The 13,765-nt window shown below is 36.9% G+C and overlaps 2 protein-coding genes across 6 annotated transcripts in view; both read left to right on the plus strand.

The window, feature by feature from the left end:
* Nucleotides 1-9,338, plus strand: part of RPS6KA3 (ribosomal protein S6 kinase, 90kDa, polypeptide 3) — a 74,781-nt gene extending 65,443 nt beyond the window's left edge. For all 5 annotated transcript variants that reach the window (XM_009894435.1, XM_009894450.1, XM_009894443.1 and 2 more), the window contains 5 exons: nt 3,551-3,712; nt 3,909-3,985; nt 5,079-5,196; nt 7,356-7,496; nt 8,626-9,338. In XM_009894435.1, the coding sequence (XP_009892737.1) occupies nt 3,551-3,712; nt 3,909-3,985; nt 5,079-5,196; nt 7,356-7,496; nt 8,626-8,748 (621 nt within the window). In that variant the 3' untranslated portion in view covers nt 8,749-9,338. The remainder of the gene's footprint in view (nt 1-3,550; nt 3,713-3,908; nt 3,986-5,078; nt 5,197-7,355; nt 7,497-8,625) is intronic.
* Nucleotides 9,339-13,358: 4,020 nt separating this feature from the next.
* EIF1AX (eukaryotic translation initiation factor 1A, X-linked) overlaps nt 13,359-13,765 on the plus strand; it is a 10,565-nt gene continuing 10,158 nt past the window's right edge. The window contains exon 1 of the mRNA XM_009894489.1: nt 13,359-13,485. Coding sequence (XP_009892791.1) covers nt 13,359-13,485 — 127 coding nt within the window. The remainder of the gene's footprint in view (nt 13,486-13,765) is intronic.

Genomic DNA, 13,765 nt, shown 5'->3' on the forward strand with positions numbered 1-13,765 from the left:
GCTGTGTCGATGTCTAGATAAAGGAGATGATGCAACTGTTTGTCTTGTCCTGCATGCAGTCTGTCAGCAGTTCTGTGGAATATGCAGATGATGACTAATAGATAGGGTATGAGAGGAAGCAAGCCAGGAAGAAGTGCTAGGACCAGTGCTATTGCTTAGCCACGGGACCTAATGTAATTCTAACCCCACCATGTGATAGACCCTGAAAATTTATTTTCCACCTATCACATTTGTAATTTCTTCCACTTCTCGGTTTTGAAGAACTTGGTTTATGACTTTATGAAGGGCATGTAGCAATAGGACGAGGGGGAATGGCTTTAAACTGGAAGAGGGCAGGTTTAGATTAAACATTAGGAAGAAGTTTTTCACTATGAGGGTGGGGAGGCACTGGAACAGGTTGTCCAGAGAGGTCGTTGAGGCCCCATCCCTGGAGGTGTTCAAGGCCAGGCTGGACGTGGCCTTGGGCAACCTGGTCTAGTGGGAGGTGTCCCTGCCCATGGCAGGGGGGTTGGAACTCGATGATCTTCAAGGTCCTTTCTAACCTAAGCCATTCTATGATTCTATGAACTCCTGCGCCATAGGGTCAGGAAGTTGTAGTGGACTGTTAGGAGACAGAAAATTAATGCTTCAGGAAATTAATTTGGAGACCGAGGAAGTGGTTCAAAGATAGAGAAGGCAAGCGTGACAATTGCATGGCAAGAATGACGAGTCGTGTTGTATTTTTTTAAGTAAACAAGAAAAGAGGGATAGAGAAAAAGCAGAAAGTAAGGAAACTGTCAAGATGGTAACACCTTATGTTATTGTCTGAGAAAAGCTCCTTCGGAATGAATAGTACCCAAATTATGCTAAGAAACAACAATTCAACACACACGGTCATTTCTGGGAGCTATTATTTCAGAAAACTTAGGATCAAAGTTACCTGCTGTATCTTATTTTGTGATTCATTGCTTTCTTCAGTCACTTGCTCATGTGTGGGTTTTTATTTGGGCATTTGTGCACAGAACATAACTTGGTTCCTTCTTACCACACACGTGGCTGGAAAAGGGCCAGTGTCCTTGCATCAAGTAAAGGATTTTAGGGGATTTTTATTTGCTTCTTTACTGTAGATCTTTGTGAATATTGGCATTTTAACGCACATTAGATCACATGCTCTTCGGAACTTTTACTTTTGGAAATTTTTGGGTTGTCTTATGTTAAGTACACTTCCTCATGAAAGATGGCCATATATGTAAATAGCGAGCACTTCAGTAGTCTAATTTTTTGCCTGGAAGAATCTTCCCTGTATTCAGTGGATTTTCCTTTTGTAGCTCCTTTGGACACCAGAGGAGCTCATTTAAATATGGTATTAGGTAATATTTGGTTTGACACATTCTGAATCTGTGTGCAGTCTATATGACTCTTCCCAGAAGGATTTTCCTCATGTACATTTATAGGATACTTTCAAACTGAAAAATTAGCTAAACAAGGAATTGAATCCTCCTCTTCGGGGTGAGCAGTGCTTCCAACTCTCACCCAAGCCATTCTAAAAGTTTTAGGACCAGCATACAACAATTAAGGGTTGGCACAACAAACATCATAAAAAGAATAAACAAGTAGTATCATGTCATCTTGGAGCAGCATAGTTCTGCATGCTGGTAGATAATGGAGAATGCTAATCAAAAACATGATGCTAAGAAATAAAGAATTGAAATGTCCTGTATATTGTTTTGCTCTTTTCCATTGCTCTAAAATAAAATGTTATTTCTGTGAAAATATCAGTATAATCTAAACAATCTGACATCTTCTTAAAGTTCACATTTGGGAAAACAGCTTCATAGAGGAGGGTATTTTACTTGTTCTTTGACATATGCTTAGGAATTAGTGTTTAGATTTGAACTAGGCTGTTACACTTAGTCTTCCTCCCACTTGAGAGTTGCTTCTCCTTCTTCCAAAAAAAAAGACAACTCAAGCAGAGTGGTTCTCGATGCAGTCTGCCAAATCCCCAGCTCTGTACTGCTTCCGTTGCCCACCTCTTCCTTTCTACGCCTTTTAGGATCTATTTTAAAAAAAAACAAACACCACCAACTAGAATAAAACTGGGTTTTTTTTCTTCTGTCTCTTGGAGCACTAAAGGATGTTTCATTCATTACTTAAAGAAAAAGGATTCTAATCTATCTAAACACCAAAAAACGAGCACTATCAGGAGCTGGTTCTCTCCTGCACTGACTTCTCAAGCCAGGAAGTTCCCCTTAACATCTACTGTTCCAACGCACACTCTTTAATACCATTTTGTATATTTCAGCTTACAAGGTGCTTATTTCCATAATTTTAAGTATTTGTTCTGTTGAATTTCGGAATTGCAATGTATTTGCATGCTGAAAAAGCCTCTACTAGATAGATTACTTTGTTAAACAGCTTTACAATCTGCAGCTCCTCTGCAGTCTTTTGCTTCTTGGTCTTATATTACTTACTTTTCTGAAACACTGCTAGCCTTCTGGAAGAGTGCATCGAACCTCTGATTCTGCACATCACTTACTTGCAGGAGTTTTGGGGTATCTTTTCATTCTAATGTGATTATCTTCTTGAAATGTTTCACCACAATCTTAAATGAGTCTTCCATTCAAATTTAGCTGTGAAAAGCTGTGTTTAATATTAGTCAAATACGTAGGACAATCAGAAAGATAAAGGCCTTCATTGCAGATCTATTTAAATATTTAAAAGAGGACATTTAGATCCACTGTACTGTCTTACAGCAGCGTATACACTTTTCTTTACAGAGAATAAAGCCTCTAGAGACTTTAGGCTAATTTGTCTTGTGAAGAAAATATAACAGGTCATCTGATTTCGAAGACTGTCCTTACACATTCCAGGTTTTATTAAGGCTTGCTTATAACATACTTTCAAATAAGGTCAGATTCATTTTGCCAGAGCTTTGGCAGCTTCTACAGTTTTTCTCAAGCATTTTACATCGCAAGCCCCTACAAAACAGCCACTTGGGAACCAGTACGGGCTTTCCTTGACATGCCAGTCCGTTAGGGGAATACCTCTTTGATAGTTTGTTATTTTTTGGCAGAAATGTATTAAAATTCCTTCTTAATCAGGCCTTAGATGTTTGCATGGAGATTAATTCAGATTATCTGAATGCAGAGAATGGAATATAGGAGCTTACTCCAGCAGTAACTGGTGTGTGGTTACATAGCGTGGTGACACATCAGCAGCTACGGACCTTGTGACTCCAAAAGATATTCCTAGCCAAAGGTTCTGATTTAAAGAGTCTTGTAGGTATGCATGTTAAAATAGAAAATACACCTATTCACCCATTAGAACAAGACATCTGGAACTGTCTGTACAAATAAATTTGAGGGGATTGGGATGTCTGGAGGGGGCTTTACAGGAGTTCCCAAGTTAGAATTGTAGTACTCTAGACACAACTGAGTGTCAGAATAGTGAAGCTTATGGTAGAAGCTTGAAATCTGGAAACTTGAAATTAAGTAGCAGAATTGACGATTATAGTATAAAGCTTTTCCTGTGTTTAGCTTATTGTATTTAGTGGTTTGTTTTATGTTTTTAGGTTGTTCATAGAGACCTGAAGCCTAGCAATATTCTTTATGTTGATGAATCTGGTAATCCAGAATCAATTCGAATTTGTGATTTTGGCTTTGCAAAACAACTACGAGCAGAAAATGGTCTTCTGATGACTCCATGTTACACAGCAAATTTTGTTGCACCAGAGGTAAATACCAGGACAGTTTATATGTCTTGATTAATTTTGATGGGATTTTTTTGCTAGTTAGATATTTGTTTCATTCTTGTGTAACAAATGAAATCGCTTTGTAAACACTAAAATTTGATTTCTCACTATTTCTGTGACATAATCAAAGCCTTTCTAAGCATTTTTGTCTTTCAGAAAAAATATTTGTCTCCCTTAGGTTTTAAAGAGGCAAGGTTATGATGCTGCATGTGACATATGGAGCCTTGGTGTTCTACTTTACACCATGCTAACTGGGTAAGGGTAATTTTAGTTTGCTTTGATATAGAATAGTAAACCAACATAAACAAAAAGAATAATAAATGTAGGCCCACTGTTGAAGATGTTTCTATTGAGACACTGATTAATCTCAACTTTGGCTTCAGTGGGGGTAGAATATGCCTTGCCTTTAGTACAATCCAAATTTTCAGACAGTGATGTGAAAAATTCTTGGCATCTCATGTCTCATCTATTTTAGATGTTTAATTTCTGCTTTTGTGGTGATTTAGGAGTAAGAATTGATTGTTTCATGTGAAAATTAGTGGATTAAGCAGCATATATGTTGAAGGAAATACATGTTGCAAATGTAATTGCAATGCACTGGAGCATGATTGTGTGCAAAATTCAGCCATGTGGATACTTTAAAGTGATGCAGTTAGGATATAATAAATGCTATAGAAATGCATTTATATATACAACAGAAACTAACTACATAAAAGATAATGAATAATAAATTCACCTGTAGTTCCACAAATCCAAAAGATAGTTGCTGTTGCACCTGCCAAATAGATTATCTTTTTATGATGGATTATTCAGATTCCAGCTTTGGTTAAGAGTTAACACTATCAGAGACATTATGGCATTTTAAACTAAATAAGTGAAAAACATGCTTGGTTTTGAATATATCTCTTTTTTGGTTGTGGATATTCTAGTAGCAGCAAGAATACTCATAATGAAGCAAGGAAAATTGCTGCACCTTCCTTCCTCTAGTATCAAAACAACATTTATTCTTTTTCAGACTCATCATAAAGTCACATTTAATTTTATAATTCTATTACTTCACTAAAATATGATGGCTTTAGGAATACTTTCTGTAATTCAGGAACCACCAATACTTAGACTGCTATAGGAAAAATGTGGTTTTCAGACACGATATAGAGGGAATACATACAGTAAGAACATATCTGTAGTCAGTGCCATTCATTTTCACATGTTAAGAATAATTTCCTTTTAAAGCTGTTTTACTATCTGTTGCCTATGATTATGTTGAACTCACTGAATATTGTGATCAGATTTATAACTATTGAGGTCCAGGTTCTGAAAGTTATTAACATTGACTTTGGTTAAATAGCTACACTCCTTTTGCAAATGGTCCTGATGATACCCCAGAGGAGATTTTGGCCCGAATAGGTAGTGGGAAGTTCTCTCTCAGTGGTGGTTATTGGAATACCGTTTCAGATACAGCTAAGGCAAGTACATTTACTTTGTCCTTTGGGGGATGAGAAATGGATTGCAATATAACGTGTTGCTTATAATGTATATATTATGTCATATATGATTGGCTAAGTTCTGCCTGTTATTGTTATTTTAAAATACTGATCTGATCGTTTATGTGCCTAGAAGTTTGTTTCCTACTTATGATCCTTTCATGTTTCAACAGTCACTGGCATGTAGGAAGAAAACCAGGTGTGCATTATACTATAATCGTTAACAAATGTCCTTAGAAATACAGTGTATTTTATCAGTATTGACACACATGCACAACCATCCATGATGAGAAATGCTGTAATAAAACTTCATGTGGAAGCATGACATTCAAAAATCATACAGGCAGTCTAAATCAGGCTCATGAAAATGTTACAATAATTACCATATGCTGCACTGAGTCAGGCTAGAAAAATAGTTTTTTCACGTTTTTCTGTTTGTGTCGGTTCTTCAGAGTTGCCCAGGACAGTTTATCACATACTCTTTCATTAGGATTTGAGCAATTTATTCTTTTAAGTACTTTAAGAACTTTTGGTCCTTAAGGATGTCATATCTACTTAAGAAAACAAAACAAAACAAAAACCACTGAAGTATTATACTTTCTTTTTACTGTGTTTGTACAAAGTAAAAATTTTAGACCACTTAATTTTTTTTAGAAGTACACTTTTTACAATAGACTCTAGACTTAAGTGTGTAATATCTTTTATGCCCCTTCTGTGTAGCTATGGTAAAGTGATAATTTTTTCAAAAAAAATCTTTTACATATGTTGTGCTCTTTCTTGCCAATTGATTTGTTGGTGTGTTTTCTAATGTACTCTTCTCATTTTTCCCACAAATCATGTCATTCATTCGATTGACAAATCAACCTGTTAGAATAACATGTTTGCACTAATCGGGTAGCATCGGGTTTTTCTTCCTTCAGTGCCATTCTGTTCAGTTGTACTTGGGACTCTAGAATGAACCGAAACTTGTCAGCTATGAAAAAAAATCTTAGATTCCGTTTTAATAATATCTTCATGTTCAAATTCTTAATCTGAATTAGAAAACAAATAATGTTTTATGTGAAAATGTCCAGTCTTGCTAATGTAACTTAAATTATCTTAAATCCAGTTGTAGTCAACTAAATGTGTTTCTCCACAGGTAATTGCTTTATGTTATTAATTAAACATTATTTATGCTTTACCCTTACTGACTGACATCTAAAGTCATCTATAAAATAATACACTGCTGTATAAATTTGTTTTCAACATCTTGAGTATTGTATGCAATTCTCACTACTGTAATTTGAAAAAGATAAAATAGAAGTGGAAAAGGTAGTAGAAAAGGATGTACCAAAACAAAGCTGAAAATCTTTCCAGATGTCGACAGCCACTTCCATGTAAAGAGAGTAAATAGAATATGGTGTTTCATCTCAGCAGAGTTGATTGGCATAACAGACAGACATCATTTCACGGATGATACAAAGAAGGAAAGACTAATTCCTTTTTTCTCATATGATGATTTTATTAGGGAAGTTGGGAATCATTCAATTAATATATTCTGCTGATGGTAAAAAACAAACAAAATTAAATACCTGTCCATGTGGTTCACAACTTCATTGTGAAACAACTGTGAAAAGTGGAGGGGCGGGGAACAAAAATATAAGCAGCAAAATTATTTCAGAGGGATGAGGTAAAAATCACTAAGGGTACTTTTATAGCCAGCAGGAGTACTAAAATTCAATCGACAACTGTGCAAGTTGAAGGAAGATTTGTTAGACACATGCAAAGGGAAAGATCATCTATATTTTCTTAATTGTTCTTTTTTCAATACTCATTTCTTACATATCTGCTCTTTGTCACTGTTAAAAAAAAAAAACTGTACTGGTATACTGGGACCTCTGCTCTAGCCCAATGTGCATACTTTTATATTTGTGTATTTTGCCTAACTTGGTTGGATACTTTCCTGTTGTGTTAGCAAACATCCATTGAGTCATATAATTAAAAGATATGGTGTTAGCATTGCTGGGCAGTTTTTCATCTGTTTCAAACTGACATTATGAGCATATTTTTATACTACTAAAATCTTCAGGTTTGAACTGTAATCTGTTTTAGAGCTGAAGTTTTACTGTTACTTGCATTGACTCTTTATGTATTATTGACAGGACCTTGTTTCAAAAATGCTTCATGTTGACCCACATCAACGATTGACTGCCGCCCAAGTTCTTAGTCACCCCTGGATAGTTCACTGTGACCAGTTGCCTCAATACCAGCTGAACAGGCAGGATGCTCCCCATTTAGTGAAGGTAAGTAGATATTTGTTAAGCTTGGTCTTTAGGCAAAAGTAGTGTAAACAAAAGGATATTTTTTAAAAAAAAAAAGTTACCGTGGCATGTGTTTCCTCTAAATACTATTTAAAAGTTGTTATGACTGGGAATTGCACTAAGCCATAAAGTCATAGAGAATAAATCTAATACATTTGAAAAAGACTTTCATTTTCTCAGATTTGAAATTTATTGGGCTGACTTACACTGGGAGGCTTAACTTCCTTAAGAAACCGGCATAAAAGAAATCATTCTTCTGATAGTGAAAATGTTGTCAGGTGACTACAGGGGAGCTGAAAAACAGTTCAGCTAATTTTACAGTTTCAGAGGAGGTTAATCATCAGTGACTAAAAGAACAGAGTATACTTCACGATCACGGTATAAGCTAAAATGAAGTCCAAAAGGCAGTGTTAATTAAGACGGTATCATGCATTCTGGCTGAAGCACAATCTGTTTTTGACCCTGATAAACTCTTTCACTTTGAACAAACAGAGAGAAATAAAAAATAATTGAATTCTACTTCTCTGTATTCCACCCTGCCTTCAATCCTACATCCAAGAATCTCTGCTGTGCAACATAAAAAGGATCTGAAGAATGCAATAAACACTCTCTCTGAGTCAGCTATTAGAAATGTCTAGCATTCAAAATCACAAGGGGAAAGAGGGGGCAGTTCTGATGGCACAGCTCACAACTTTCTAACTTTTTTTTTTAAATCTTCATGTGCTGAGTAATGTGGGCGATTTTTAAATATTTTGTTAAAAACTGAAATGGTTATTATAAGTGATAGGCAGAGACAGCCCACCGATGGGGTTTCACTCCCCAACTATTTCACAAAGCATGGAGAGAGAACTTAATTTAGCAATCTGTGTTTGTTTTTTTGAGCAAGGTAAAATTGCTTCAGACTTACGTGAAAACTATTTATTACCCTAAAAAACACTCCAAACACTGCTGGTCTTTGAGTAATGCAGTGGTATGTTTCTGTTTTGTAGATGAAAGTAGACTGGAAGTTAAAACGCGTTCAGAATCTCTGGCACTTAGCTCTGTGTGATCTCTAGTGTGTGCGTCAGTCACAGTGTACTACTTTTGGTTTTTCTTCCTCTCTGCCCTGCAGGGTGCAATGGCAGCAACTTACTCTGCTTTGAATCGTAATCAGTCCCCAGTTTTGGAGCCAGTCGGCCGTTCTACTCTTGCTCAGAGGAGAGGTATAAAAAAAATTACCTCAACAGCCCTGTGAAGTGACCTCAACCAGATATTTGGTACCATGGCATAAGATGATAGCACAAATCATGGCGACAGGTAGCACATATCTGACAGATACCTGCAAGCACACTCTGTCCCAGCTGGTACCTATAATGCTGCTGCTCCTGCTGCTGCTACTGCTTTCATCTATTCTCGCTTTAAACTGTTGATGGCAAGTTACTGATCTTACTGGAGCTTCAAATGGAGTGACAAGTGGAAACACAATGAAAACGATCATGTTCACGATTGAATAAACCAGAAGAATTATGAATGCCACCTCTGTCAAAAATACACTGAATAAAGCACTCTGCACCACATAGCATTATTTTTATAAGGAATATTTTTTGTCCCCTAAGATATTCTTTGTTACAGGTAGAGATGGACAGTTTATGTTAAGCACTTAGCTTAAACAATCTGTTTATATTAGCACTATATACTTTGTGCCATCCAACATTTTGTATGTTTTTGTAAACAGTTCACAAGCAGTACATTTCCGTGCTGTTTTCTTTATTGTATACATGCCTTGTTTTACTTAGATATTATTAATCATTTTGACGATTAAGTCTGATTAAACAGTTCACCTGGATTAATCAGTATTGTTGGACAGCTCTAAAAGAAGCCTGACTGTTAAACAGCTATTGAATGTAATACTATGAATATGTATTTCTCCTTGCCTATGTCTTTTCTACATTTCCATGTTTTTGACGCTGCATGTCATGTTATGAAAATCAGGATACTGTTTATAGTATTCAAAATTTAAACAGTGGCTCTCACCATACTATATATACAATAGGTAATATAACCCAGAGAAAAGATAACTTTCTCCATATCTCACTCTCTTTTGCTTCCCCTTCCCTCCCTTTTATTCTCTCCCATCTAATCTCTGGACTCAGGAATCGTTGCTAAATACTTTCTGATAGAGGACATTTCTATATTGTTTATTCTTATAATCCATTGTTAATATTTTATCTCTATTCTGTAACTTTTGTTTAAGCTGCAAAGGATTTGTTCAGTGAATATTGGCATTACAAGAAAAAAGGCAGCATTGAAGATAAAGCAAAACATATTGTCCGCTTATAAGCAGAAGCCTGCAAAAAGTAGGTTTAAACTGCATTCATTGCAGTTGCAAAACTGATGGATCTAATGTTCTGTCAGTTATTTTCTGATCATTTTAATTGACAGCCAAAGCAAAGGAAGAGGAGAGTCATCTAGATCTGTCTGGGGTTAGAAAAGGGTCATTATAATTTACCATGAAAATAGTGTTGTCCCAGTCAGGTGAAACAAAGCTGTTCAGAGTGAGTGTTCTCAATCTTCCCCAGATGGAAGCAAGTTTGTAATGAGGGTGAAAGACTCATTTTAAACAAGTATATAAACTTTTCATACTCCTGGCCTCTCAGTGTCTTAAGTAATTAAAGGTACATCTTGATGGCTAATCTTGAAAAGATCAAATTGCCTGCATTAGAAGGTGCACTGTAACGTGTTTGAATTCAGTGAGTGTCCCACTCCACCAAAATGGTGTGCTGCACCAACTCATTCTAGATATGCAAATGGATATTGGGAATTCAGGCTTTAATAAATATGGATCTGGGTGAACAGCTCTGTAGGAACAATACAATTTTAAAACTAAAAGATGCAATTTTGTTTTGCATGAGAAGGTATTTTCTTGATTTAGTGGTATTAAATTTCTTTTATGGTGATTAATTTTCTAGTTTCCCTGAAATCATCAGAGGTTTGTTGAAAGGGAGAATCATCTTTATGACACCACAGATCTGCTCTAAATGAATTTGAGAGCGTTCCTTCTGCCACAAGTGTTTGAGTTCCTTGGGGAAGCTTCCTTTGTTAGACGTGCAAAGGATCCCACTTTTATTGCCCTTAAAAATCTGTTAAATATTTAAGCCATCATATAATTGTTAAGGAATTGCTTTTATGAACAGGGATTCTGAAATTACCACAGATCTCAGAAATTTGAACGCACAGCTCTTGCCAAGCAACTTGCATTTTTCTCTTACTTGGTGCTCTAGCATTCAAATTCCCTTTAGCAGTACAGATGCATATACCCTTCCTTCAAGAAACATCTTTAACTAGAGGCAGAAAAAGGCCATTTTAATTTGTCTTTGACAGTGTCTGCAGTTCCAGAGGAATTTAGTAAAACCTTACCTTTCAGAAAATGTGTTCTCAGTTCTGTGAGCGATCACAAGTCAGGCTCATCAAAATCATACCTTCTGGAGTGGCTTTTAAATGTGTTAATCTGAAGACTGTCACATCTAGTCAACAAATAAGATTTAAAAGTGATACTGATGAAACAAAGGGCTGACAGTACTTGCTAGTGTGTTAATAATAGCATTTCAGTTCAGGGAGGAATTCTTTGTGTGTTCCCGGGGTGTGTATATATATGGGTACCTGGCAAAGAACAGACCAAAAGGAGAAAGTGTTAAGCTGCTTCACTATTGGCTATATATATGTTAAAATAATAGAAAAGTACTTTCAGTAATTTTATTTTAGCTGTATTTTGTGGCCCTCAAGGTCGCTGGTCATTAGCCAAATGGAGAAGCACAGTTAACTCCTACATTTTATGTTTCCACATTCTCAAGTTGGCTGTTAATTTAGTCTAGACTTTACAGATGTTGCTACTACGTCATGTATATAGCAGCATAGGATGAACATATGAAATGCTAATAAAACAGGGCAATGCTAATTTGAATGTGTTGAAGTCTAGATGCGCTCTATTTTTAAGTTACTTTCTAAACCAAGGTATGAAGGGCTACCAAGGTATAAAGGGCCGGTCTGTACGGGAGGTATATTTTACAGGCCAGAGTTAGATGGTTTTATGTACCTTACCTCCTGTTTTGGATCCATGTTCACAACTTTCACATTTCTTTTTATGTTTTCGTAGCTGCAGTTGTTAGAAGCTATAAAGAAATCCACATAGTGCTTCTTTGAATCCCAGCACCTTTCTATTAGAATGTGAGTATATATGACACACTGTGTAAATTCATTGCTGGACTGCATCTTGGTCTGCAAAGTTTAGCAAGTGACTCTAGGATACGCAGTCATAGAGGATAAAAAAGGAGAACTGCAGATACAGGTGAATTTTCTATATGTCGGCTATGGTTTATTTTTCTTAGTGTGAAATTACCACTTACTGTGCTTAAGAGCATGAGAGAACAGAGGGAAGAGCATAGTTGCAATACTTATTAAATGCCATCTATACCCAGTAAGGGCAAAGTTCTTTATTCATAATCACCATAACGTTGGATGAAACTTATAGGGTGTTTTTCAAGAGACTATTTAAAACTTTTTTCTAAAGAGACAAGGGCATAAGAAAATAGATTTACGTGTCTGGGATTTTTTTGTGTGTGTTTTGCTTTTGTAAATGTGGTGTACCAACTAAAGCTCTGCTTTTCTATTGGAATGAAAGGATGCAAAGTATGCTGGTCCTTAGTAAGCAGCAATGGTTCATAGATGAATTTTCACTTATGAAAATGATGTAAATGATTAGCTTTATCTTGATACTCTTGACCTAATCAAAGGGAAGGTGTACTTATGAGGGATGTAATTATTTTGCAACCAGGGGGGCGGGGGGGAAGTCTACTTAAAACGTTTTTAAAAAATGACAAAATCACAGATAAAATATTTTTCTACAATCGTACTTTATACTAGTTTTCTCAGCATGGCATGTAAGTGAGTCTAAGGTACTGTTCCAGGAAATCGGTGGTATTGTACCTTGTTCTAGGCCATTACAATAGCATCTGTTAGATGCTTGGCACTGCTGTCATAGAACTGAAATGCTAGTAAAAAAAATTAAAATTGTACTGAATACTTTAAATGATTGTTTTATTCAGAGTCTGATCTAGGAAATGTTTCAATCATGCTATTAATGTGTAATTAGAACTGTTCCAGATGTAACTATGAACAGTTCTGGAAAGATATCATTGCTTGTACTCCTGTCTAATGGCAGGTTTTGTAGTCTTCAAAAGAAATTGAAATTTCTACTATGAATAAACTTTCAAACATCTTAAACTGCTTTTTTGGTTAATCATTTGTTCTGCCTCGTTATAAAGCGCACGTTTCCAGCCAGAAAGAATTTGTTTGTCAGTTTAAGTGTCGCCGTATTACAGCGTATGTAGTCAGATCGCTATTAGTAAGGTAAACAGGGAGCCCAAGGAAAAACACTTGTATTCAGTAGATGCTATAGACCCGATATGTGACACAGCAAGACCAAAGTGCAAGAATATTGTATTTTAATACCCTGTAAAGACTCCAGTTGACTGTGAAGTACAACTTTCAAGAGAGGCTGCTAAAAAATACTGGCAATGCCTGCGTTGCTCTGGACCCTGAAAACAGAGACGTATTTGATAATCAATGAACCTTTAAGCATTTGAAAAATGAGAATATATGCTTAAGTACTCCATAAACAACATGCACATGTTTCAGCAGCTCACGCAACTTGGAAGCTTGCAATTCTCTTTAGCCTTGCAACCTGGAAAAGAGCGGAAGATTTTTAAAAGTTTGCAATAGTCTACATAAAAATTACAGTAATTGTGACAGAGGATATACGAGGAATGTAAAGTTACTCGGTGTACCAAAAGGCGGCTGTAGGAGGACATGAAGAGAGGTTTGGTGACGGCGGTGTGTTGGGGGCAGGGGTGGTCCCGGGCAGCGCTGCCTCCCGGGGCAATCCACGCCTCGGGTCCCGGCTGGCACCGGCGCAGCCCTGTTCCCGTAGGCGGCTGTACCAGATTTAAACGAATTTTCGGGTGAAGCGGATAATCTGTAAGCCTGGAGAAGCTCTGGTAAGGAAGAAGGAGGGAGGGCGATATAACACGGAGTCCCGATGACGCTGCCTTGCCTTGCTCTGTACTCTCCCGTGTGTAACCGTCTGTCACATGCGGCTGTAACGCCTTTCCTCCCCGTGGGCTTTACCCCGGGCACAGATGCCAGACCGCCGCCTCCTCCTTAAAATCCACCCTGAAAAGCCCTCGCAACCCCCTTCCCCCTCCCACCCACCCCCC

This window comes from Charadrius vociferus, unplaced genomic scaffold, assembly GCF_000708025.1.
Source record: "Charadrius vociferus isolate BGI_N301 unplaced genomic scaffold, ASM70802v2 scaffold770, whole genome shotgun sequence".
Classification (NCBI taxonomy): Eukaryota; Metazoa; Chordata; class Aves; order Charadriiformes; family Charadriidae; genus Charadrius; species Charadrius vociferus.